The sequence below is a fragment of the Rhinoraja longicauda genome, chromosome 36 (assembly GCF_053455715.1).
Source record: "Rhinoraja longicauda isolate Sanriku21f chromosome 36, sRhiLon1.1, whole genome shotgun sequence".
Taxonomy (NCBI): domain Eukaryota; kingdom Metazoa; phylum Chordata; class Chondrichthyes; order Rajiformes; family Arhynchobatidae; genus Rhinoraja; species Rhinoraja longicauda.
The window spans coordinates 17,350,091-17,376,715 of record NC_135988.1 but is presented as its reverse complement, the minus strand read 5'-3'; the positions used below and the strand labels follow the sequence as shown (position 1 = coordinate 17,376,715).

At 52.3% G+C, this 26,625-nt stretch overlaps 3 protein-coding genes across 4 annotated transcripts in view; 1 reads left to right on the top strand and 2 right to left on the bottom strand.

The window, feature by feature from the left end:
- Positions 1 to 622: 622 nt before the first annotated feature.
- On the bottom strand, positions 623 to 6,591 carry npy8br (neuropeptide Y receptor Y8b). Of its 2 annotated transcripts, none has more exons than XM_078428771.1 (2): positions 6,283 to 6,591; positions 623 to 2,842 (listed from the first exon to the last, which is right to left on the bottom strand). In XM_078428771.1, exon 2 carries the CDS (start codon positions 2,659 to 2,661, stop codon positions 1,546 to 1,548), a length of 1,116 nt encoding a protein of 371 aa, XP_078284897.1. In that variant the 5' UTR covers positions 2,662 to 2,842; positions 6,283 to 6,591; the 3' UTR covers positions 623 to 1,545. The 2 variants fall into 2 exon arrangements, with proteins under 2 accessions (XP_078284897.1, XP_078284898.1); XM_078428772.1 differs by having other exon boundaries at positions 6,459 to 6,554.
- A 5,215-nt stretch (positions 6,592 to 11,806) lies between these two features.
- On the top strand, positions 11,807 to 21,202 carry LOC144610439 (cytochrome c oxidase subunit 5B, mitochondrial-like). Its single transcript, XM_078429112.1, has 4 exons — positions 11,807 to 11,979; positions 18,411 to 18,481; positions 19,573 to 19,672; positions 20,982 to 21,202. Exons 1-4 carry the CDS (start codon positions 11,850 to 11,852, stop codon positions 21,086 to 21,088), a joined length of 408 nt encoding a protein of 135 aa, XP_078285238.1. The 5' UTR covers positions 11,807 to 11,849; the 3' UTR covers positions 21,089 to 21,202.
- A 2-nt stretch (positions 21,203 to 21,204) lies between these two features.
- kansl3 (KAT8 regulatory NSL complex subunit 3) overlaps positions 21,205 to 26,625 on the bottom strand; it is a 29,448-nt gene continuing 24,027 nt past the window's right edge. Inside the window, exons 19-22 of the mRNA XM_078429113.1 lie at positions 26,041 to 26,208; positions 24,678 to 24,817; positions 23,075 to 23,219; positions 21,205 to 21,937 (exon numbers count right to left, since the gene is read on the bottom strand). Coding sequence (XP_078285239.1) covers positions 21,546 to 21,937; positions 23,075 to 23,219; positions 24,678 to 24,817; positions 26,041 to 26,208 — 845 coding nt within the window. The 3' untranslated portion in view covers positions 21,205 to 21,545. The remainder of the gene's footprint in view (positions 21,938 to 23,074; positions 23,220 to 24,677; positions 24,818 to 26,040; positions 26,209 to 26,625) is intronic.

The window sequence follows — 26,625 nt, the reverse complement described above, 5'->3', positions numbered from 1 at the left end:
GCCCAACCTGAGTTACTGAGCCTTTCCATTAGGCCCAACCTGAACTACTGAGCCTTTTTGTCAGACCCAACCTGAACTACTGAGCTTTTGCCTCATGGGGCTTTCCGATTCTCTGCTCTCGATGTTGAGAATGTGGAAACGCCCTTCCTTCCCAAGGCATAGCTGAGGCTCAGAGATCTGATGAGTGAAGGATGTTTTCCTCATTTAACACGCGGAGGCCCAAAGCCAAGCAACCAGGCCAAACCAACATTGCACCAGGACAGACGGCATGCAGCCCACAACCTTGATGTGGCCCCTTGAAGGGGTTCCATCTTCACAGTGGGCAAGCAGTCAGTAAAAGTCGACTCTCTCAACGTCCTTGACCAGCTGGGTTGAGCCTGGGACCACCTGGTTCTTGCAGGCCACTCTTGGAGACCAGCCAGCAGAATAGGGTTGCCAACTATCTCACTCCCAAATACGGGGCAAGGTGGCATCACCGCCCCACGTGACCTCACCCAGCCAGCGGCCACATGCTCCCGCTCCACCAATGGCCATTGGTGGAGCGGGAGCACGTGGCCGCTGGCTGGGTGAGGTCACGTGGGGCGCGGGGCAGTGATGCCACCTTGCCCCGTATTTGGGAGTGAGATAGCCGGCACCCCTAGCGACAAGTGCCGCCACATCTTCGTCAGAGGTGAAGTCTCTCTCTCTGTGCTCTTCTCCAGCCTCATGGTGTTAGACAATAGACAATAGGTGCAGGAGGAGGCCATTGGGCCCCTCGAGCCAGCACCGCCATTCAATGTGATCATGGCTGATCATTCTCAATCAGTACCCCGTTCCTGCCTTCTCCCCATACCCCCTGACTCCGCTATCCTTAAGAGCTCTATCTAGCTCTCCCTTGAATGTATTCAGAGAATTGGCCTCCACTGCCTTCTGAGGCAGAGAATTCCACAGATTCACAACTCTCTGACTGAAAAAGTTTTTCCTCATCTCTGTTCTAAATGGCCTACCCCTTATTCTTAAACTGTGGCCCCTGGTTCTGGACTCCCCCAACATTGGGAACATGTTTCCTGCCTCTAATGTGTCCAACCCCTTAATAATCTTATACGTTTCGATAAGATCCCCTCTCATCCTTCTAAATTCCAGTGTATACAAGCCTAGTCGCTCCAGTCTTTCAACATATGACAGTCCCGACATTCCGGGAATTAACCTAGTAAACCTACGCTGCACGCCCTCAATAGCAAGAATATCCTTCCTCAAATTTGGAGACCAAAACTGCACACAGTACTCCAGGTGCGGTCTCACTAGGGCCCTGTACAACTGCAGAAGGACCTCTTTGCTCCTATACTCAACTCCTCTTGTTATGAGTGGGGTATGTTCAGGGTAGATGATGTTATGTTCAGCATAGATGATTCATCTGACCATTGGGCCTCTGTCCAAGAGGTCCACCATGGTTCAAAATGGCCGCCGGTGACCTGATGCAGGGGATCCTCTGGGCCTGAGGTGGAGAGGTGGCTGCAGGTGAGGTCGATGGTCAAGTGACCCAGGAAGGCACGCGGTGTCAGAGGTTCAGACCTTGTTGTTGGTGCAACCCAGGTGCAGGGAGGCTTTGGAGAGCTCAGTGTTGACCGTGGAGAGTGGGAAGATCTCGTAGGTCTCGGTGGGGCCGCTGCAGCGGCACTGGTACAACATGGCCTTCACTTCCTTCTGGAAGTTGGCGTTGAGGAAGCCGTAGATGACGGGGTTGACGCAGGTGGACAACATGGCCGTCAGGTGGCAGAGGGAGAAGATCAGGTTGTGGTGGCAGATGGGGATGGCCCCGTGGTCCCAGTCGAAGACCGTGTTGAAGATGGTGAGCGGGGTCCAGCAGAGGCCGAAGGCCACCACGATGGAGGCCAGCATGATGTTGACCCGGCGGCTGTGACTGACCTTGTGGTGACCGCCCCGCGGCCGGTCCACCATCTCCTTGCGCCGCCGTAGCCGGAGGAAGATGCGGAAGTAGCAGGTGAGCATGAGGAGCAGGGGGAGGGCGTACTGGAAGACCAGGAGGCTGGTGGTGTAGGACAGTTTCTGCCCCTCGGACGACCAGTGCTCCACGCAGGCCACCTGGTCCGCCAGGCCGTCCGGGAGGAAGGAGACGTTTGCGTAGGGCTCGCTGGTCAGGACGTTGAAGGACACCAAGGGCAAGGAGATGAAGCAGCCCACCAGCCAGCTCAGGACCACAGCCAGGTAGGCATGGCCCACCCCTGGCTTCCAGCCCGTGGGGTGGATGATGAGTTGGTGCCTCTCCAGGGCGATGAGGACCAGGGAGAGGACGGAGACGGTGATGGAGGTGCACTGCACAAAGGGTGTCAGCTTGCAGAGCAGCGAGCCCAGGATCCAGCGGTCCATCATGGTGTAGATGACGGTGACGGGCAGGCAGATGAGGGAGACCAGGATGTCCGAGCAGGAGAGGTTGGCGATCAGGACGTTGGTGACATTCCGCAACTCCTTCTGCCGGCTGATGACCAGCACCAGGCAGGTATTGCCGACCACTCCCACCGCCATCACCGCGCTGTAGGCCAGGAGGAGGAAGGTGGTGCTGCTGAGGGAGTCGGGGCAGATGGGGAACTTCTCCATCAGCAGCGAGGAGTTCAGCCACGACACGCCCGCAAACCTGGCCGTGATGTTCAGCCTCCAATCCATCCTGCCCAGCGCCTCCCCCCGGGGGGCCCTCCAACGAGTGGCGTGCCCTCCTCTTGCCTCCGTCCGTCTCCTCCCCCCGTCCCCCTCCTCAGCCCATCGCCCACATCTCCTCCTCTTCACATGAAGCAGAAACACGGACCCTCACCACCGGCCCTGTGGTCTCCGCACCATCTGGAACCTCCTGAGTGGGAAGAGCAAAGTCAGTCAGTTCCTGATTCACGTCGCCAGACACCCGCTTTGATCCTGACCTCGGGTGCTGTCTGTATAGAAAACATAGAAACATAGAAAATAGGTGCAGGAGGAGGAGGCCATTCGGCCCTTCGAACCAGCACCGCCATTCATTGTGATCATGGCTGATCATCAACAATCAGTAACCCGTGTCTGCCTTCTCCCCACATCCCTTGATTCCACTAGCCCCTAGAGCTCTATCTAACTTTCTTTTAAATTCATCCAATGATTTGGCCTCCACTGCCCTCTGTGGCAGAGAATTCCACAAACTCACAACTCTCTGCGTGGAGTTACTGATGTTATTGGTGGGATTTGTGTAATAGACAATAGACAATAGACAATAGGTGCAGGAGTAGGCCATTCAGCCCTTCGAGCCAGCACCGCCATTCAATGCGATCATGGCTGATCACTCTCAATCAGTACCCCGTTCCTGCCTTCTCCCCATACCCCCTCACTCCGCTATCCTTAAGAGCTCTATCCAGCTCTCTCTTGAAAGCATCCAACGAACTGGCCTCCACTGCCTTCTGAGGCAGAGAATTCCACACCTTCACCACTCTGACTGAAAAAGTTCTTCCTCATCTCCGTTCTAAATGGCCTACCCCTTATTCTTAAACTGTGGCCCCTTGTTCTGGACTCCCCCAACATTGGGAACATGTTTCCTGCCTCTAATGTGTCCAATCCCCTAATTATCTTATATGTTTCAATAAGATCCCCCCTCATCCTTCTAAATTCCAGTGTATACAAGCCCAATCGCTCCAGCCTTTCAACATACGACAGTCCCGCCATTCCGGGAATTAACCTAGTGAACCTACGCTGCACGCCCTCAATAGCAAGAATATCCTTCCTCAAATTTGGAGACCAAAACTGCACACAGTACTCCAGGTGCGGTCTCACCATGGCCCGGTACAACTGTAGAAGGACCTCTTTGCTCCTATACTCAACTCCTCTTGTTATGAAGGCCAACATTCCATTGGCTTTCTTCACTGCCTGCTGAACCTGCATGCTTCCTTTCATTGACTGATGCACTAGGACACCCAGATCTCGTTGAACTCCCCCTCCTCCTAACTTGACACCATTCAGATAATAATCTGCCTTTCTATTCTTACTTCCAAAGTGAATAACCTCACACTTATCTACATTAAACTGCATCTGCCATGTATCCGCCCACTCACACAACCTGTCCAAGTCATCCTGCAGCCTTATTGCATCTTCCTCACAATTCACACTACCCCCCAGCTTAGTATCATCTGCAAATTTGCTAATGGTACTTTTAATCCCTTCGTCTAAGTCATTAATGTATATTGTAAATAGCTGGGGTCCCAGCACCGAACCTTGCGGTACCCCACTGGTCACTGCCTGCCATTCTGAAAGGGGCCCATTTATCCCCACTCTTTGCTTGTGAACGTTAGCACAGAGTCTCTGGGCTGACGCGCCCATGTGTTTGTGTCTTGCACGACTCCATAATACATTTAAAGTGTGTTAGAAGGCACTGCAGATGCTGGTTTACACCGAAGATAGACATTAAATGCTGGAGTAACTCAGCGGGACAGGCAGCATCTCTGGAGAGAAGGAATGGGTGACATTTCATAGAAACAGAAAATACATGCAGGAGGAGGCCATTCAGTGCTTTGAGCTAGCACCGCTATTCAATACGATCGTGGCTGATCATCCAAAATCAGTACCCCGTTCCTGCTTTCTCCCCAAATCCCTTGATTCTGTTAGCCCTAAGAGCTAAATCTAACTCTCTCTTGAATACGTCGGGCGTAGACCCTTCTTCAGACATTTAAAGTGATGTTGGAAAGATGGAGGGGAAATGCGAGGATTTTTTTTAGACATGGTGTTGGTCTGCACTAGCATTGCCCAGAAGGACAGGGTGGAAAAGTCAAATATTAAAGGTTGTGTAGGAACCAATTTCGGGTCAAAAGTTTCAAATATACACCTTCAAATATTAAGGGGATACCTTTAAGGTGAGAGGGGCCAATGTTTAAAGAAGATGTGCGGGCAAGTTTTGGGTCGAGACCCTTCTTCAGAGGGACATGGATTATGTGCAGGTAGATACGTGATGGTAGGGAAAAAAAAATGCAGATGCTGGTTTAAATCGACAGTAGACACAAAATGTTGGAGTAACTCAGCGGGTCAGGCAGCATCTCTGGAGAGAAGGAATGGGTGACGTTTTGGGTCGAGACCCTTCTTCAGACTGAAGAAACGTCACCAATTCCTTCTCTCCAGAGATGCTGCCTGACCCGCTGAGTTATTCCAGCATTTTGAGTCTACTAGATAAGTGATGGTCTTGGCAACAAGTTCGGCACGGACATTGTGGGCCGAAGGGCCTGTTCTTGTGCTGTGGTGTTCCGTGATTGTGTTTGTTTCAGTTCCAACATCTGCAGTCTCTGTTGATTTCAGGTTTTTTTTAAGGGGAATCGAGAGAAATTAAACCGAAGAAGGGCTGCAGAGAATGGGCAGGAGAATGGAACTGACCAGCCTTCTGCAAAGGGCTATCATCCACTTGATTGGCCAAATGGCCTCACCCCCAAACTGTAGCACGGCCACTTTAGCATTGCAATCCTGCAGTTGTACAGGGCCCTAGTGAGACTGCACCTGGAGTACTGTGTGCAGTTTTGGTCTCCAAATTTGAGGAAGGATATTCTTGCTATTGAGGGCGTGCAGCGTAGGTTTACTAGGTTACTAGGTAGGTTTACTAGGTTAATTCCCGGAATGGCGGGACTGGCATATGTTGAAAGACTGGAGCGACTAGGCTTGTATACACTGGAATTTAGAAGGATGAGAGGGGATCTTATCGAAACGTATAAGATTATTAAGGGGTTGGACACATTAGAGGCAGGAAACATGTTCCCAATGTTGGGGGAGTCCAGAACCAGGGGCCACAGTTTAAGAATAAGGGGTAGGCCATTTAGAACTGAGATGAGGAAAAACTTTTTCAGTCAGGGAGTTGTAAATCTGTGGAATTCTCTGCCTCAGAAGGCGGTGGAGGCCAATTCTCTCAATGCATTCAAGAGAGAGCTAGATAGAGCTCTTAAGGATAGCGGAGTCAAGGGGTATGGGGAGAAGGCAGGAACGGGGTACTGATTGAGAATGATCAGCCATGATCACATTGAATGGCGGTGCGTACAGGCTCGAAGGGCCGAATGGCCTCCTCCTGCACCTATTGTCTATTGTCTAATAGCAGGAGTCCATCCCTCTCTGAGCCCGTCACCCGTCACTCGGGGATAGGAGGCGGCCTTTCAGCCCCATACTAGCCCGCACCGTCATTAATAAGACCGGGAGGCCATTCGTCCCATCCATTCCAGGGGGGAACAGAAGGACGCCTCAGTCACTTGGGAGGGGAAGGCCGCTCGGCCCGTCGAGACTGTACACAACGGCTGCCGTCCTCACCTGGCGAGGTGTCCCGGCTCCCGGCTCCTGGAGTCGGCGGCGGCGGCGGCTTGTCCTCCAAGACGGGATGGAGGGGGGTTGCCGAGGCCGCTTCCCACGGCCAGGAGAGCGGACCAGGCGTGTGTGTGTGTGTGTGTGTGCGGACACGGACACGGAACGCCGCAGTGTGCGCTCACGGTGCGGGCAGAGGGTCCCTGTGGACCGGGCTTGGAGCTCTCTCTGCCCAGCCCGGCCCCCGCCCCGCTCCGGCCCCCCTCTCTGACCGGACAGCACCTCTCCAGACCCTGCGACCACCAGCACCGGCCACCGGGCAGCTCCCAGCCAGCGATCCGACCCTCCACCCCCCTCCCCCAGAGCGGGTAAACACCTCCCTCCGTCTCCAATCCCCACCCCTTTCCACCAGCCTCCCTCTTAACGACCCGCCAATCTGCTTCAGTGAAAATAACACTCCCTTATCCAGTTCACAGACAAAGGCACTTCGGCCCATCTGGTCCATGCTGACCAGGTTGCCATTCTGGGCTAGTCCCGTGTGGAGGATGAGAGGGGATCTTATCGAAACGTATAAGATTATTAAGGGGTTGGACACGTTAGAGGCAGGAAACATGTTCCCAATGTTGGGGGGAGTCCAGAACCAGGGGCCACACAGTTTAAGAATAAGGGGTAGGCCATTTAGAACTGAGATGAGGAAAAACTTTTTCACTCAGAGAGTTGTGAATCTGTGGAATTCTCTGCCTCGGAAGGCAGTGGAGGCCAATTCTCTGAATGCATTCAAGAGAGAGCTAGATAGAGCTCTTAAGGATAGCGGAGTCAGGGGGTGTGGGGAGAAGGCAGGAACGGGGTACTGATTGAGAATGATCAGCCATGATCACATTGAATGGTGGTGCTGGGTCAAAGGGCCGAATGGCCTATTCCTGCACCGATTGTCTATTGGCCCATATCCCTCTAAACCCTTGGGCAATTGAAGGGGGTTGGTGCAATATACTGCGAACCCACAAATGTGTCGTTATGAGATGAGACTTTGGTGATAAGAATAAGAAGGCAGATTGTTATCTGAATGGTGTCAAGTTAGGAAGTGGACGTACAACGAGATCTGGGTGTCCTAGTGCATCAGTCACTGAAAGGAAGCATGCAGGTTAAGCAGGCAGTGAAGAAAGCCAATGGCATGTTGGCCTTCATAACAAGAGGAGTTGAGTATAGGAGCAAAGAGGTCCTTCTGCAGTTGTACAGGGCACTAATGAGACCGCACCTGGAGTACTGAGTGCAGTTTTGGTCTCCAAATTTGAGGAAGGATATTCTTGCTATTGAGGGCGTGCAGCGTAGGTTTACTAGGTTAATTCCCGGAATGGCGGGACTGTCATATGTTGAAAGACTGGAGCGGCTAGGCTTGTATACACTGGAATTTAGAAGGATGAGAGGGGATCTTATCGAAACATATAAGATTATTAAGGGGTTGGACACGTTAGAGGCAGGAAACATGTTCCCAATGTTGGGGGAGTCCAGAACCAGGGGCCACAGTTTAAGAATAAGGGGTAGGCCATTTAGAACTGAGATGAGGAAAACTTTTTCAGTCAGAGAGTTGTGAATCTGTGGAATTCTCTGCCTCAGAAGGCAGTGGGGGCCAATTCTCTTAATGCATTCAAGAGAGAGCTGGATAGAGCTCTTAAGGATAGCAGAGTCAGGGGGTATGGGGAGAAGGCAGGAACGGGGTACTGATTGAGAATGATCAGCCATGATCACATTGAATGGTGGTGCTGGCTCGAAGGGCCGAATGGCCTACTCCTGCACCGATTGTGTATTGAGATATTCAGTGAGGGGGCGTGGCTGCATTCTGCAGCTGCGGCTCACCGGCAGTCTCTCTGTCTTTTTTTTGTTTTTGTCTTTGTTATCGTTTAAATGTTTCTTTTGATTTATTTTTAACTCTGTATATGTGGGGGGTGGTGGGGGTGTGGTGGAAACCTTTATTTCTAATCTCTTACCTGGACTTACCATCTCGGAGGCTTCGGCCGTGGGCCCTGCAGACCGCAACATCGGGAGCTCGCAGGTCCCTGGCTGGCGACCGGCTTTCGGGAGCTCCAGCCGTAGCGGCTTCGACCGCCCCGGAGCGCGAGGTTTGATTGACCCGCTCGCAGGCCCCTCATCGCCCTGCGTGGCCTGGCCGCGGCACTTTCCATCGCCCGGTGGGGGCTCAGGACCTTCATCGGCCTGCTCGGCTCGGCCCTGGGACTTTCCATCGCCCGGTGGGGGCTTCAAAAGTCGGGAGCCTCGATCGCCTCGTGGCACCACGGGAGAAGAATGAGGAGGAGATAAGACTTTTCTTTGCCTTCCATCACAGTGAGGGTGTGCCTGGAGCAATCACTGTGATGGCTGTTTGTGTTAAAAATTGTAATTGTGTGTCTTGTGTTCTTTATGGTTTACTGCCGGACCCTGACGTGAGAGGACGCTGGCGCTATTTGTTCGCCGCTTCTCCGTCAGGATAGTTTGTCTGTTTGTTTTTATGTCTTGACTGTTTTGTAAAGCGTCTTTGAGCATTTGGAAAAGCGCTATAAAAAATAAATTATTATTATTATTATTATTATTATTCACATTTGAAAAATCCATAAATCCCCAAAAACCAAGAAGGTGCCTCTGTTATTTGACCAACTTCTCGGTTGAATTTAAATATGACATTTTAATATGACATTTTAAGGATCGTGTTCATGCATGTAACTCATTTTTCACAAAAGTGAGGGTTATCACCATATTACACCGACCCCCTCATTTATATGTTAGATTCAAAATTAAACTATGGTAGTAATGTCCATTATTCATGACTTCTGCATCAGAGTAGGTATGTATGCATTACATTTTATTACACAAATATAAAATGAAAAGAATGAAAAAATATCTTGACATGTGTTCAGTTATTTTATTCACAATATTAGGATTTCTGGAAATAAGTTTGATGTCACTGATTGCGAATGTGTACGGGTAGTCCCTAAAGATTATATATATATATATAATATATATTAAGTGTAATAAAATGTAATGCATACATACCTACTCTGATACAGAAGTCATGAATAATGGACATTACTACCATAGTTTAATTTTGAATCTAACATATAAATGAGGGGGTCGGTGTAAAATAGTGCTGACCCTCACTTTTGTGAAAAATGAGTTACATGCATGAACACAATCCTTACCCACTACCCTACAACCTGTTAAAATGTCATATTTAAATTCAACCGAGAAGTTGGTCAAATAACAGAGGCACCTTCTTGTTTTTTGGGGATTTATGGATTTTTCAAATGTGAATATCTCAATAGACAATAGGTGCAGGAGGAGGCCATTCGGCCCTTTGACCCAGCACCACCATTCAATGTGATCATGGCTGATCATTCTCAATCAGTACCCCGTTCCTGCCTTCTCCCCATAACCCCTGACTCCGCTATCCTTAAGAGCTCTATCTAGCTCTCACTTGAATGCATTCAGAGAATTGGCCTCCACTGCCTTCTGAGGCAGAGAATTCCACAGATTCACAACTCTCTGACTGAAAAAGTTTTCCTCATCTCCGTTCTAAATGGCCTACCCCTTATTATATATATATATATATATTCAACCATGCACACACTTCTCAGCACATGGTTCTCCCTATCATGATCACTGTTCACTCACATACATTTCTTTAGGGCCTACCCGTACACATTCGAAATCAGTGACATCAAACTTATTTCCAGAAATCCTAATATTGTGAATTTCCTCAAATTATTTGTTTAGCAACCTTTTTCTTTCAATCTCTATTCAATGATCATGATAGGGAGAACCATGTGCTGAGAAGTGTGTGCATGACTGATATATATATATGCAACCTATCTCCATGTCATATATCACCTATCATATATCTCCACCTATATCCTTCCTTTGTCCCGCCCCACTGACATCAGTCTGAAGAAGGGTCTCGACCCGAAACGTCACCCATTCTTTCTCTCCTGAGATGCTGCCTGACCTGCTGAGTTACTCCAGCATTTTGTGAAATATATATATATATATATATATATAGTGTAAGAAAATAACTGCAGATGCTGACGTTTCGGGTCGAGACCCTTCTTCAGACTGATGTCAGGGGGGCAGGACAAAGGAAGGATATAGGTGGAGATATATGATAGGTGATATATGACATGGAGATAGGTGGATATAGGTTGTATATATATATATATATATAATCAGTCATGCACACACTTCTCAGCACATGGTTCTCCCTATCATAATCATTGAATAGAGATTGAAAGAAAAAGGTTGCTTTTCAAATAATTAGAGGAAATCACAAGAAAGAAACTAGAGATATATGTATACATCATGTGAAAAATAAGAAGAAATAGAGCATTGCTTTAAATAAAAGTTGCTTCTGATCCATGAGAAGGAACTGGGGCTCACGTTGTTGACCTCCCCGTGGTGACCCCTGTCAACTAACTGACCAGTCAGGCGAAGGACAACAAACAGAGACAGCAGAAGCAGCTTCATAACATCTGCTGCCTCAAATGCAAGAAGAGGATGAGAAGGAACTTTGAGATCTATTTACCTCTATCTTGCCTCTCACACACACACACACACACACACACACACACACACACACACATATATATATATATATATATATAGTTTCTGCCCATTTCCCTCCCTTCCCAGCCCCCCCTTTTGTGGTTTCCCTTGCATTGCTCAAACACACACTCCGCACAAATTTAACATATATATAATTTGTGCAGAGTGTGTCTTTGAGCAACACAAGGGGAACTGCACAAAAGTGGTGGTGGGGGGGGGGAGGGAAATGGGCAAAAACAGAAATAATAGAATCAGAGAAATTTAGCAGCGGGAAAACATTTCAAAATAGAAATAACAAAAAAATGTGAGTTGCTAGATGAGATATATTCTGCATTTTAATGGTATCATAATCACACACACTGTTCCTCCACAACACTGATGGCACTGGGAGAGTCAGTGCGGACGGCGGGGTTTGCTTACTAAAATGGCGTCTCTGCTTACTAAAATGGCGTCTCTGCTTACTAAAATGGCGCCTCTGCTTACTAAAATGGCGCCTCTGCTTACTAAAATGGCGCCTCTGCTTACTAAAATGGCGCATCTGCTTACTAAAATGGCGCCTCTGTGTGCCGCACTTCAGTATGGGCGATATTCATTTACAAAATGCTGGAGTAACTCAGCAGGACAGGCAGCATCTCAGGAGAGAAGGAATGGGTGACGTTTCGGGTCGAGACCCTTCTTCAGACTGTATGGGCGATGTCGACGGAGTGGTCCGTCTTGCTCCTCTAGTATCTTTGGGCGGGACACGTGACCGGGCCGAGCGGAGTGCGGGTTTTGCTTACTAAAATGGCGCCTCTGCTTACTAACATGGCGCATCTGCTTACTAAAATGGCGCCACTGCTTATTACAATGGCGCCTCTGCGTGCTCCACTCAGTCTGGGCGATGTCGACGGAGTGGTCCATCTTGCTCCTCTAGTATCTTTGGGAGGCCCACGTGACCGCGCTGGAGCCCCGCCCCCGGGTCCGGTCACGTGTCGCGGTGCGAAGGCAAGATGGCGGCTCGGGCGGCGGCGGTGTTGGGTTTGCTCGGCGGGCGGCGGGGCCTCGGCCTAGTGGCGACTCGAGTCCCCGGCTCTGCCCTGGCTATGGGCCGCGACCACACCCGGGGGATGGCCTCGGGCGGTAAGTGAGGCGCTGGCGGCGCTGGCGGCGCTGGCAGGCGGGCGGGCCCGGGTCTGAAGGTCACCCGGCGGAAATAGGCGGCGAACCGCCCGAGGAGGAGGAGGTGATGGTGGGAGGACCATGAGGGGGGGGGTGGGAGGACTATGGGGGGGGGGGAGTTGGGAGGACCATGAGGGGGGTTGGGAGGTCCATGGGGGGGGGGGGTGGGTGGGAGGACCAGGGGGGTGGGAGGACCATGAGGGGAGGGGGTGAGAGGACCATGAGGGGGGTTGGGAGGACCATGAGGGGAGGGGGTGAGAGGACCATGAGGGGGGTTGGGAGGTCCATGGGGGGGTGGGGTGGGTGGGAGGACCAGGGGGGTGGGAGGACCATGAGGGGAGGGGGTGAGAGGACCATGAGGGGGGTTGGGAGGACCATGAGGGGAGGGGGTGAGAGGACCATGAGGATGGGGGGGTGGGAGGACCAGTGGGGGGAATGGGAAGAACATGGGGGGGAGGACCATGGGGGGGGGGAGTTGGGAGGACCATGAGGGGGGTTGGGAGGTCCATGGGGGGGGTTGGGAGGTCCATGGGGGGGGGGGGGCGTGGGAGGACCAGGGGGGTGGGAGGACCATGAGGGGAGGGGGTGAGAGGACCATGAGGGGGGTTGGGAGGACCATGAGGGGAGGGGGTGAGAGGACCATGAGGATGGGGGGGTGGGAGGACCAGTGGGGGGAATGGGAAGAACATGGGGGGGGAGGACCATGGGGGGGGAGTTGGGAGGACCATGAGGGGGGTTGGGACGTTCATGGGGGGGTGGGAGGACCATGGGGGGTGTGGGAGGACCATGAGGGGGGTGTGGGAGGACCATGAGGGGGGGGTGGGAGGACCATGAGGGGGGGGGTTGGGAGCACCAGTGGGGAGGATGGGAAGAACATGGGGGGGGAGGACCATGAGGGGGGGGGTGGTGGGAGGACCATGAGGGGGGGGTGGTGGGAGGACCATGAGGGGGGGGGGTGGGAGGACCATGAGGGGGGGGGGGTGGGAGGACCATGAGGCGGTGGGAGGACCATGAAAAGGGGAGGGATGAAGACCATGGGGAGGGTGGGGTGGGAGGAGCATGAGGGCGGGGGGGTATTTGGTAGGACCATGGGGGGGATGGGAAGACCATGAGAGAGGTGGGGGGGGGGGGAGAACCATGAGGAGTGTGTGGACCAGGAAAGAACAGGAATGAAGGAGGGAGGGCGGGTGAGGAGAGGGGGAAGTGAGGGGTGAAGATAGTTAGCAGGGTGGTTTGGGTGGAGGAGGGGTGGGTTTGAGGGGAGAGGAGGTTGAGGAGTATAGAATATTACAAATAGGAGATGGACAAGACTGCTCGGTCCCTTGGGTCTGCTCTGAATCTTAGTATCACAGATCTAATTATGATTTCAACTGACGTTAAATTGTGGTAATCTTTCCCTACTTTTTCAAGAATCTTTCTTCTATACCTCAAATATTCAAAGACCCTTCCCCCACTGTGTTGAGAAGAGCTCTAAAATCTCTAATCCCCATAAGGGGAAATAAATTGAATTTACATGTGTGCTCCAGGATGTCTAGTCAGTGATGATAGACACAAATTGCTGGAGTAACTCAGCGGGACAGGCAGCATCTTTGGAGAGAAGGAATGGGTGACGTTTTGGTTCGAGACCATTTATTCAGACCATCTAATCAGTGATACCTGGTTCTGGATTCTCCCAGAAGAGGAAACATCTCCCCAAGTCTATGTAAGAAAATAACTGCAGATGCTGGTACAAATCGAAGGTATTTATTTCACAAAATGCTGGAGTAACTCAGCAGGTCAGGCAGCATCTCAGGAGAGAAGGAATGGGCGACGTTTCGGGTCGAGACCCTTCTTCAGACTGATCCTCCCCAAGTCTTGTCGTCCCCTCAACAATGATCCGATCACTTCCCCTCTGATTCCTCTGTACGACAGTTTTTACAAGTGTAATCTATCCCATTGTTTATTTTAAGATCGTCTGAAACCTGACCATCAGAGATCTAATATTCCAGGATGGGAATGGAATATTCCAGCCTAGTAAACCTGGGCTGCTTACCTTACACTAACGTCCTTAAGTTAGGTTAACAACACTGCACACAGATGCCCAGTTGTGGTCCCCATATAGTAGAGCCTCCCTTTCTTCCTTCTACATTCATTTCTCCATGCAATAAGTAACATTCTGTCAGCCATTGCAAATCATAAACGGGGACTCCAGACCCTCCATCTCAGAGCTCTGCAATTTCTTGCCGTGTAGATAAAGTTTTCTTTTCATTTTTGCCTGTAACTTTTTAGATGCCAGAGTGAGTCCCATCCTGGAATTTTGTCCATCTGCAGCTCCAACAGTTGTCACATTCCTGGTTGATGGTCATTTTTGTTTGATTTTGCCCCTCTCTTTCAGTTCCCAGTTTACAGTTATTTTGGGGTGTTGGCCACATCCTGAATGAAGCAAAGGCATACTCTGGCTTTCCAGTATTAATTCTCCACACTCACTATTGCTCAGTTTAACTTTAATGTATAGAAGTTCTGCTTTTATATTTCCATTTTATTAGCCATTTACAAGAATGATCCCAGGATTGAGTAGGTTAACATATGATGAGCGTTTGTCGACACTAGGCCTGTACTCGCTGGAGTTTAGAAGAATGAGGGGGGACCTCATTGAAACGTACAGAATAGTGAAAAGCTTAGATAGATCGGTTGTGGAGAAGATGTTTCCACTATTGGGAGAGTCTAGGACTAGAGGTCACAGCCTCAGAATTAAAGGGCGTTCTTTTAGGAAGGAGTTGAGGAAAAATTTCAGAGGATGGAGAATCTGTAGAATTCTTTGCCACAGAAGGCTATGGAGGCCAAGTCAGTGGATATTTTTAAGGCAGAGTTAGATAGATTCTTGATTAGTACAGGTGTCAGAGGTTATGGGGAGAAGGCAGGAGAACGGGGTTAGGAGATGGAGATAGATCAGCCATGGTTGAATGGTGGAGAAGACTTCATTGGCCAGAATTCTACTTCGTTCACTAATGACGTAATCAATCCCTTGGTGCCTTTCTTTATCCAAGCCGTGTGCAGAAACTGCAAAAAAAAATTCTCCATAAATTTTCATCACTCTGTTCAGCTTTCTGACTGCATAATCAACAGCAAAAGGTCATTGATATATCAGCTGAAGATAGTTGTGCTTTGGATGTTTTTAGTTTTTAGTTTTAGGAGAGACAGCACAGAAACAGGCCCTTTGGCACACCAAGTCCACACCGACCATCGATCACCCATTCACACTTGTTCTGTTACCCCACTTCCTCACCCACCCCCCTACACACTGGGGGCAATTGCAGAGGGCAAATTAACCTACAAACCTTGGGGATGAGAGAGGGAACCGGAGCATCCAGGGGAAACCCCACGTGGTCACAGGGAAAACGTGCAAACTCCACACAGACAACACCCGAGGCCAGGATGGAACCAGGGTCCCTGGCATTTGAGGCCGAGGCTCTACTTGCTACGCTGCCCTAAGGTTGTACTGAGGAACCTTAGCAGCGATACCCTGGTGTGTGTGATTGACCCCAACAACTACAACCGTCCTGTGGCCGCTGGCTTCATTGTTACCAGCACTGAGTGATAGTTGATGCAGCTCTCTGTGAGTGTGGCTCGGTGTCAGGGGCTGTCACTGCACGGCCCCTGTGGCACTCATTCCATTGTTCCATGTTTGGACCAAAGCTGTGGTGAGGTTCAGCTAAGTGAGTCTTGTGGAACCCAACTGGACATGAGTGATTGGGTTATTGCTGAGTGTGAACAGTGTGCATCGTTGTGCTCATTGTGTGTCTGCACCATTATTTCTGAGGCCAGGACTGACCTGAGCAAAGTCATACACAGATACTAACGTGGCAAGATGGCATTAATTCTGAATCTAACATCACGGCTGGGTTTCTTTTTCTTTGTCCCGCCTCCTCCCCTGACATCAGCCTGAAGAAGGGTCTTGACCCGAAGCGTCACCCATTCCCTCTCTCCTGAGATGCTGCCTGACCCGCTGAGTTCCTCCAGCTTTTTGTGATACCTTCGATTTGTACCAGCATCTGCAGTTATTTCCCCACATTCCTCCATTACAGCTGGGTTGTTGTCCATCCCCATTGCCTTCCTTCCCAGTGTTCTCAGTCATTTCTTTCTATTCCACGGTACCAGCGGGTGATTCGCCTGTGATGGTGGAACTATCATGAAGAAATGTAAATGGATCGTAGACTCGGCGTTTCTGGCTAAACACGGTTGGAAAGGCTTTGCCGTGACCTTGCTTGCACCTTCCCTGCTGAGCTGCCCACCATTTTGGAGCTGCTGCCACGGGTGGAAGCTGGAAGGGTAAGCCAGCGAGGTTTGGTCACGGTCCGTGTTTGTGTCACGGAGCTCTGTCTACTGCATGCTGCTCTTGCTGTGTGTGTGTGCACGGGGAGGTGTGTATCTGAACAGTGGCAACTCCCTCTGGTGATCCTGGTGAACCAGGGTGGTGGTGTGGCTTCATGGCCATCCGGGCGGGACCAAGGATCTGCTGGGCTGCGAGGTTAATGGTTGCCGTGGAAAGCGATGCTGGTGCCCGTGGAAGCCGTTGTGTGGACCTGGATGTCTGCTGAACTCACGGCACTGGCTGTGGTCGTGCCTCACGGCAGGATGGAGGTGTGGAGTTGGGACTTGTCTCCACCAGGGCTGTGGCCATTCATTCTGTAAGTGTGCTCCCCCCCTCACCTCACCTGGCACCTGGCCTGATGTCCACTGGTGCTGTGTCTACCCTGGGTGGTGGGCAGGGTTGCCAATTGCCTCACTCCCACATACGGGACAAGGTGACGTCAACGCCCCCGCGCCCCACGTGACCTCACCCAGCCAGCGGCCACGTGCTCCCGCTCCACCAGTGGCGGGATGTCACCTTGTGGGGCGGTGACGTCACCCTTTGTCCCTTATGTGGGAGTGAGGAAGTTGGCAACCCTACTAATATGGGACAAGGGCGGTCCCGTACGGGACAAACCAATTTAGCCCAAAATACAGGATGTCCCGGCTAATACGGGACAGTTGGCAACACTAATGGTGGGATTGAAGTCCATCAGCTAGAATCCCAACAAGAAAGCCCTTCACTGTACCTCAGTACAAGTGACAATAAACTAACATGAAACCCCCTGTGTCCGTGTCACCCTGATGTTCAGCATTAAGTATTGATCCATGAGCTGAGGGAGGTGGGCGGTTAACAAGAGGTTTCTGTCCACGTTCCATCTAAAGGCAGTGGACCCGGGGCACAAGGCAATGTTGAGGGTTCCCTGGACCACCGCGTGCGATGGCTCTGGCCCAACCCGCTGTGAAGTGGTTCTGCATGTTGCCTGTGTGGATGCCGTGACCAGTGATACTAATCAAGACACCTGCCCCCAGGTCTTTGGTAGTGACCAAGTTTGCCCTATCCAGGGCTGGTGCCGGGGTTGATGCTGGTGGTCGGACCATTGTACCGACGGTGAGGTTTTGCTGTAGTCGTGAGGCAGTGTGTGGACGGTACAGAACGTTGCTTGTGTTGCTGTGGGCCGGCTGGCTGGACCAGAGGGCATTGTGGTGATCTCGTGGTCATCATTACTGATACTGCTTTAAAAAAGGTTTATCGACTAATTTTGCACAGTCAGAATGCAAATGGAACTGATTGCTAGTCTGGTCACAGATCCTGCACACTGCTATAACCCTTGTGCCATGACTGTGCTTTCTGTCTACTGCATTTTGTTGGGTGGCCAGCCTTGGTGTTAGTGCTAACAGGAGGAGCCTGGTCTGGAACCGAGGGCAGGTGGACGGACGAGTCTCGGCTCTTTGTTCCCTGTCTGCATGTTTGGCAGCTGAAGTGTAAACGCAAACCCATCACAACTGAGATTGCCCCTGCCTACAGAGGATGTTCCTGGTACCCACACTAAGCAGAGCTACACTGGAGAGCAGAGAACATCGCTGGCGTTTCCCTCACACACACACATACCTCTGTTGCTGCTGACGCTTCTGGTCGCAGGGTTGGATGAGTCTGTGTTCAGACCACAGCTGGTATTTCTTTATTTCCTTGACAGAACAAATCTTTCACAATGCACTCGTGCTGCTTGTTACTTCAACTGAGGCTATCCAATCCATGATCATGGAGAGTAGACATAAAATTTTAGAGTAACTCAGCGGACAGGCAGCATCTCTGGAGAGGAGTGGGTGACGTTTTGGGTCGAGACCCTTCCTCAGTTACAGCAGACACAGCTCACCCGACACCATCTCCCACTCTGGCATGGGCATGTGTTGGTTCATTCAGTGGGCTTCCGCTATTGTGATGTGATAGGTTGACTTGATCCCTGATCGACACCTTGTGCTGCTCCTGCCTTCCTGTCCCCTTGCTGACTGCATGAACATTATTACTGGCCTCCTGACATGCTCTCCCTTCTGAACTACAGGTATCCCAACTGATGAAGAACAGGCAACAGGAATGGAAAAGATAATCATGCAGGCTATGAAAGCCGGGAAGGTATGAAAGGAACTCTGGACATTTCCCTGCAGAGTGTCTGACATCAGTTTGAAGAAGGGTCTCGACCCAAAACGTCACCCATTCCTTCTCACCAGAGATGCTGCCTGTCCTGCTGAGTTACTCCAGTAATTTGTGTTTCCCTGCAGACACTGGTGATCCAAAGCAGTCGAGCGAGGCGAGAGGGGAAGGAGCCTGGGGTTGTGATGTAGAGTACAGGTGGTGGCATGGGGCCTGTAGATTCACTAAGCTTCCAGAGCTAAGGGCAAGATGTGCAGGCTGGACGTTACTGTGCTGCCTGGTGGTCACAGGTCCTTCACACGGTGTAATCTGCCGAGTGGGTTAATGGTGGGTTAGCTGGACCGGTGCGTGGGGTGTGTCCGCGTGACATTCCTGTTCAGATAGTCAGGACGTGACAGTGCGATCTAGAGCAAGCTACGTGCTCTACATTGTCTTGAATTTCTTGCTTTCATTTGCAGCTGCTCTACCAGCTGCCACACCGCGCCTGAGACCTGTGGAATGATCCTGATCTTGGGCGCTGTCTGTGTGGAGTTTGCACGTTCTCCCTGTGATCGCGTAGGTTTCATAGAAAATAGGTGCAGGAGGAGGCCATTTGGCCCTTCGAGCCAGCACCGATTCCTCCCACATCCCAAAGACGTGCGGGTTTGCAGGTTATGTGGCCCTCTGTAAATTTCCCTTAGTATGTACGTAGTGCATGAGAAAGTGGGATGACACAGAACGGTGGCGCAACAATAGAGTTGCCTCACAACGCCGGAGACCCGGGTTCGATCCCGACTACGGGTGCTGTCTGTACGGAGTTTGTACGTTATCCCCGTGACCTGCGTGGGTTTTTCCGAGATCTTCGGTTTCCTCCCACATTCCAAAGACGTACAGGTGTATGTAGGTAAATTGGCTTGGTAAATGTGAAAGTTGTCCCTAGTGTGTGTAGGATAGTGTTGATATGCGGGGGTCGGCCTGTTTCCGTGCTTGTGTGTAACTCAGTGAAGGCTCAGTATTTAGTGGGTGTACCACTGCCTTGGTGTTGAGGCAGACAGTGCAATGCAGGTGGTGACTGTCTCTGTCGTTCCCTCCAGGATCCGTACAGTATGCTGAAACCGAAGGAGTATGCTGGGACCAAGAGTGACCCTCACATTGTCCCATCGATCACCACCAAGAGGCTGGTGGGCTGCGTGTGTGAGTAGCGTTACCTACTGATTGCCGTTACCGCTCGCGATGTTTGTTGGGTCACGGGTGCCCGTGTGCTGATCTGAGCCCAGGCAGCACTGGTGTGGGCAGGAACACTCCTGCAGATGGACACTGAGTTCAGCAGCACCAGCCAGTGTGGGGACACACACCTCCCACAGTCCTGGTGTTTACGAATGACCATCACCACCTTCCTGCCCCTACAACCAAACCCACCCAAAAACATCACTTCAACCCAATTCCAGCTCAGATCAGATCATTCCATCCTGATTGACTGGAAAGCTGATTCTCCTCTCAGCCCGAGTTCACCCACAAATGGACTGTACAAACGCTGCAATATCCAACCCATCTATCCTTGATATTCATGGCTGGCCCTGTCAATGCAATCTACAGCAAGCTGGATGTTCTGCCTTGCCTGTCTCACTTTCCTTTGCAGCTTGTGTGTGTAACTCGTGAAGGTTCAGTCGGTGGTGTATAGTGTTACTACTACCTTGAGAATGAAGCAGACTTTCTCAGCCTCATGGACCATAACTTAGTGAAAAGGAAGGAACTGCAGATGCTAGTTTACACAAAACGCTGGAGTAATTCAGCAGGAAAGGCAGCATCCCTGGAGAAAAGAAATGGGTAACGTTTCAGGGTTCAGAGTCTGAAGAAGGTCTCGCCCCGAAACGTCACCCATTCCTTCTATCCAGAGATGCTGCCCGTCTATAAAATAGTGCGATGGCAGTGTGACTAGAGTGAATGAAGGAGAGTATGAGTATCCAGGGTGCAGAGATGAGGGTTACAACACGACCCAAGCCCACTGAGGGCTTTGAACGGGAATATTTTAGTGATAAAGGTTATTAAGGAAAGCATTTGCATCAAATCATTCAAGGAGTGGTACTAGGTATGTCCAACAGTGTTTTTATTTGGTACTAGACCAAGTGGATCCGTTGGGCCCAAACCTCTCCTACATTGGTGCAGCTGCAGCACCCTCTCCTACCCCCCTCCCTCCCCACTTCCGCTTCCCCCTCAAGCCCCCTTATCCACCTCCCTCCCCCCTCTCCTCCCTCGGAGATAGATTTAAACTTTAAAATGTGAATAACTTAAAAAATATAACACCGATTTCAATAAAACTACTTGCGATGACGGTGAGTAAAGTGGGCCTAAAGTTGTCACGCTATCGTGTACCGTTTTGGCTGTAGTTCGATCACAAATAAACAAACATACGAGTGTTTTAGTATATAGATTGCGCGGTGATTTAAGAGTGCCGTGTGACGTGGTGGCGCCCACACTAACGGAGGAGGCTTTGTTCCTGCAGGCGAGGAGGACAACACTGCAGTCATCTGGTTCTGGCTTCATGAGGGCAATTCCCAGCGCTGCCCGTCCTGCGGGGCTCATTACAAGCTGGTCCCTCACAAGCACTGAGCGGAGCCACCTTCACGGTCGGGGACCTGGCGATCACCACTCCTTGGGCAGCTGCCCCGGTGTATTGCATTGTTTACAGAAGTATAAAATATTAAATAAATCTTATGTCCACAGCCTGGTTTCCAGCTCTTTATTCCTTGTTACCCTCAGAGACAGTGGTGGGGGTGAGGAGGGGTGAAATCACTGTACCCCTGCCACCTGATGGAGCCTTGCACCACACTCAGCATGAGTGGTGCCACCACTGGGGGAACAGCAAGAGAGCGTTGCAGTCAACAACACAGGCATTTATACATACCCGGTAAAATATTACAAAACTAAGGACTAGGCAAACCAACGACACTGTCCACTTGTCCTTGTCCCGGTCCACATGTCCCTGTCCACATGTCCCGGTCCAGTTGGCCCGGTCCACATGTCCCTGCCCCAGACGGTCTGGCCTTTGTGGGGGTGGTGGTGATGGTCACTGCTGTGCACTGGTTGTCAGGGACCCCACCAGGCATGGGGTTTCAGTAGTGTGGATGATGGTGCTCCCTTGGTCCATCACTGAGGCCACTCTGCCCAGAGTCTCTGTGCTTCCAGCCCCGGTGCCCAGGGTCTTTACCAGGCTGTAGCGTTCCCCTCCCGCGACGAGGTTGGTGGTGCCGCAGGAGCTCCTGAGGACAGGGCCGACCTTGGACAGCATGGTGGCGGTGCTGGTGGAGGAAGGAGTCAGCACTGCGCCCACCGTGCTCAGAGTGGGGGTCCCCAGAGAGCGCGGAGTGGACACTTCCAGAGGACTGATGATCGATTTGGTGAGGGCAGACATCTTGGCATCGGACATCACGTAAAGTGTCTTGGTTGGACTTGTCGTAACTGGAAAATAAATGAGCAAACATTGATCAGTGGACTTAACATGAAGGTGGACACAAAATGCTGGAGTAACTCAGCGGGTCAGGCAGCATCGAGGGAGAGAAGGGAATGGGTGACGTTTCGGGTCGAGACCCATCATCAGTCTGAAGGGTCTCAACCCGAAACGTCACCCATTCTTTCCAGAGATGCTGAGTTACTCCAGCATTTTTTGTCCAGCTGCGATTTATACCAGCATCTGCCGTTTTATTCCTACACTGTACTTAACATCCTCAATACTAGACCGGAGACGGGCACACACAATGCAGTGTGCCCCAAACAGGCCTGTCTGTCCCAGGTTACAAGCATGCAGGTGATGTATGGATAGACACAAAGTGCTGGAGCAACACAGCGGGTCAGGCAGTGTCTCGAGAGAAAATGGATGGGTGACATTTCAGGTCAGGACCCTTCTTCAGATTGACCGACTTGCTGAGTTACTCCAGCATTTTGTATCTTTGGTATAACGTTTAAACCAGCATCTGTAGTTCCTTTTTATGACTGGAAACCTATGGGATGGGTCTGCCGGCTGCTACAGGTCTGGAGACTAAGGTTGCCAACTTCTTCACTCCCAAATAAGGGACAAAGGGTGACGCCAACGCTCCGCCTGGCCTCCCCAGCCAGCGGCCACGTGCTCCCGCTCCACCAATGGCGGTGACGTCACCCTTTGTCCCTTATTCGGGAGTGATGAAGTTGACAACCCCATTAATACGGGGCAAACTAATTTAGCCCAAAATACGGGATGTCCCGGCTAATACGGGACAGTTGGCAACCCTAGTGGATAAAGATCACACATTACCCCCGCAAGGTAAATTAGTAAAGGATTGGACGTTTCTAAAGCGTTTTCATTTTTAATTCCACTGCTGCTTCCTCTCAATATCTCCATGCTGGCAAATTACACATCTTCATTGCTCTCTGTGGGAAACGTAAATGACTTCAATTTTGGTTTTAGAGACACAGCGTGGAAACAGGCCACTGAGTCACTCAATATGATCACGGCTGATCATCTAAAATCAGTTCCCCGTTCCAGCTTTTCCCCCCATATCCCTTGATCCCGTTAGCCCTAAGAGCTGAATCTAAGATCCGGTGAATTGCGTGCCGACTCACCGACAGTTGAGCACAGACTCTGGGGGTTTGGGGTGGTCTCCGATGGGGGCTGAACTTTGCTCGCGTCCCGTGCCGCGATCACTTTGGTCTGGTCAACGGCCATGACTCCTTGGCATCTTGGGATTTGGTGCAGGGGATCCGAGCACTGCAGAGAGGCAACAGCATCAGAGAGAGTTTAGTTTAGATACAGCACGGAAACAGGCCCTTCGGCCCACTGAGTCCGTGCTGACCATCGATCACGCCCGTTCACACTAGTTCTTTGTTACACATCAGGGGCAATTTACAGAAGCCAATTAAAACCTAAACACCCGCACGTCTTTGGAATGTGGGAAGAATCTGGAGAAAACCCACGCGGTCACAGGGAGTAGGTACAAACCACAGACAGCACCCGAGGTTGGGATTGAACCCGGGTCTCTGGCGCTGTGAGGCAGTGGCTCTACCAGTTGTGCCACTGCACTGCTCAGTCATCCAACTCACAACCTGAAGAAGGGTCTCGACCCGAAACGTCACCCATTCCTTCTCTCCCAAGATGTTGCCTGACCCGCTGAGTTACTCCAGCATTTTGTGTCTACCTTCAATTTAAACCAGCATCTGCAGTTTCTTTCTACACCCAACTCATAAACTCAACTGTTCCTATGCAAATTAAACCTCCAACCACGAACACCAGAGATTCCAATCTTCCGCCAAGTGAGAATAACACAGAGTAAAAATGCCCCGTTTCTCTGCGCGTTTGGACGTCAGGAGGGTGTGGTCAATGGCGACCGGAGGTAACTGTTCAGCCACCAGCATTGTCTCACCATATCACACCATCCTCACTGTATCTCTACTCCAGCTCTTCAATACCCGGCCTAACATCCGCCCCTCAAACGTGGCCACATTATCTACTGACGCAAGGTTTTGTGTGGAGGGGGGAGCAACAGAGGTCCAGGCCTCGGGGTGATGCCACCGAACAACTTGCACCAACTTTAATGTTGGGCCTCCCCGCTCCAAAAACACCCACATCAGTGACAACACTGCCAGTCAGTAAATGGATACATTCTGTAGATACAATGAACTGCAGATGCTGGTTTACAAAAAAAGACACAAAGTGCTGGAATAGCATCTCCGGAGAACATGGATGTGACGTTTTGGGTTGGTACCGTTCTTCAGACCTGAAACGGGTATCAACCTGAAACGTCACCTATCCATGTTCTCCACAGATGCTGCCTGACCCGCTGAGTTATTCTGCATTGGCTTGAGGGTCACTGAGTCCGTGCCGATCCACGATCACCCATACACCCGTCCTAACCTACACCCACTAGGGACAATTTTCAGAAGACAATTAACCTGATGTATGAAGAAGGGTCTTGACCCGAAACGTCACCTATTCATTCTATTCAGAGATGCTGCCTGCCTGTCCCGCTGGGTTACCCCAGCATTTTGTGTCTGTGGTGTAGGGGAGGAAACCAAAGCACTCGTTGCCATCCCAGGCGGTCACAGGCAGAACGTGCAAACTCCACACAGCTCGTGGCACTAGCTCCCACTGTTGCCACCTGTTCTTTGTAAACCCAGTAACTCCAGGAAGAGCAGCGTGCTCCTGCCCAGCCGGGACGGGGCCACTCACCTGCTGGGGCTGGGGCCCTCTGGCCTCCTGCTCCGTCCCCTCCAGCCCCAGGGTGCTGGCAGTACCGGGCTGGCCCAGGGTGGGCCCACGGACGCCCTGAGTCCGCAGCGTCACCGTGATGGTGGTGGGAGGCTTGACCCCTGACAGAAGGGAGCACAACACAGAGGGGTTAACGCAGGTCAGAGCCAGGCCAGGGTGCGAGCGAAGCGAGCGATGCGGAGACGATCCCACAGCCCCGTCACGGGGGGCACTGCAGGATCGCCACACTGTGGGAGGGGCACTGCAGGATCGCCATACTGTGGGAGGGGCAGTGAGGGATCGCCACACTGTGGGAGGGGCAGTGAGGGATCGCCACACTGTGGGAGGGGCAGTGAGGGATCGCCACACTGTGGGAGGGGCAGTGAGGGATCGCCACACTGTGGGAGGGGCAGTGAGGGAGGGCCACACTGTGGGAGGGGCAGTGAGGGAGCGCCACACTGTGGGAGGGGCAGTGAGGGAGCGCCACACTGTGGGAGGGGCAGTGAGGGAGCGCCACACTGTGGGAGGGGCAGTGAGGGAGGGGCCACACTGTGGGAGGGGCAGTGAGGGAGGGCCACACTGTGGGAGGGGCAGTGAGGGATCGCCACACTGTGGGAGGGGCAGTGAGGGATCGCCACACTGTGGGAGGGGCAGTGAGGGAGCGCCACACTGTGGGAGGGGCAGTGAGGGAGGGCCACACTGTGGGAGGGGCAGTGAGGGAGGGCCACACTGTGGGAGGGGCAGTGAGGGAGGGCCACACTGTGGGAGGGGCACTGCAGGATCGCCACACTGTGGGAGGGGCAGTGAGGGATCGCCATACTGTGGGGAGGGGCAGTGAGGGAGCGCCACACTGTGGGAGGGGCAGTGAGGGAGCGCCACATTGTGGGAGGGGCAGTGAGGGAGCGCCACATTGTGGGACTTAGGGAGGGTGTATGTGGGATGTGCCTCCCTACCTGCGTTGTGCCAGGAGGGGGGGGTGTGTGGTTGTGCAGTTGCTTGGGATGTGGGCTGGGCTGCCCTACCTGTCGCGGTGCCGGGAGAGTGGGTGTGTGTGTGTGGGGGGGGGGGGGGGGGCGGTGGGGGGGAGGGCGTGTGCCCGCGTGTGCGTGTGCGCCAGGCTTCCCTACCTGTAGCGGTGCCGGGAGGGTGTGTGTGTGTGTGTGTGTGTGCGTGTGGGCCGGGCTGCCCTACCTGTGCCGGTGGTGCTGGGAGGGTGCGTGGGTGTGTGTGCGGGGGGTTGTGTGTGTGTGTGTGCGTGTGTGGTGTGGGCTGGGCTGGGCTGCCCTACCTGTTGCGGTGCCGGGAGGGTGTGTGTGTGCGTGTGGTGTGGGCCGGGCTGCCCTACCTGTGCCAGTGGTGCCGGTGAGCTTGGCCAGGCTGCCGTTGCTCAGCAGCTGCTGGATGGCGGTGGGTTTGGCGGCCGGCATTGCCGCAGCAGGGGAGGCGGTGATGGTCCTCATGATGGGACTGGCAGTGACCGGGGCAACACCCGCCCCCCTTCCCCATTGCCCGCCTGCAGCAGCAACACAGCCCGTTACACAGCCCTGCCCACCCTGGGGGGCAAGCACTCCGCACATGGGGGGCACACACACCCCCCCCCATATCCCCTCAAACCCCCCTCCCCCCCAATATCCCCTCAAACCCCCTCCCCCCCAATATCCCCTCAAACCCCCTCCCCCCACTCATACCCCCTCGCCCATATGCCCTCACACTCACCCCATCCCCATATCCCCACTCCCCCCAGTCACAGTGACAGACACCCCCTCCCCCACCCCCCCCATATCCCCTCACACTCACATCCCCTCCCCCCACTCACACCTCCTCCCCATATCCCCTCACACTCACATCCCCTCCCCCCACTCTCACCTCCTCCCCATATCCCCTCACTCCCCCCACTCACACTGACACCCCCTCCCCCCATATCCTCATG

Excerpts from the sequence above, each read along its gene's own strand:
- npy8br (XM_078428771.1), bottom strand. The coding sequence starts at position 2,661 with ATGGATTGGAGGCTGAACATCACGGCCAGGTTTGCGGGCGTGTCGTGG.
- LOC144610439 (XM_078429112.1), top strand. The coding sequence starts at position 11,850 with ATGGCGGCTCGGGCGGCGGCGGTGTTGGGTTTGCTCGGCGGGCGGCGG. Across the intron at positions 11,980-18,410 it reads CCGGGGGATGGCCTCGGGCG|GTATCCCAACTGATGAAGAA; the intron begins GTAAGTGAGGCG and ends TCTGAACTACAG. Across the intron at positions 18,482-19,572 it reads AGGCTATGAAAGCCGGGAAG|GATCCGTACAGTATGCTGAA; the intron begins GTATGAAAGGAA and ends CGTTCCCTCCAG.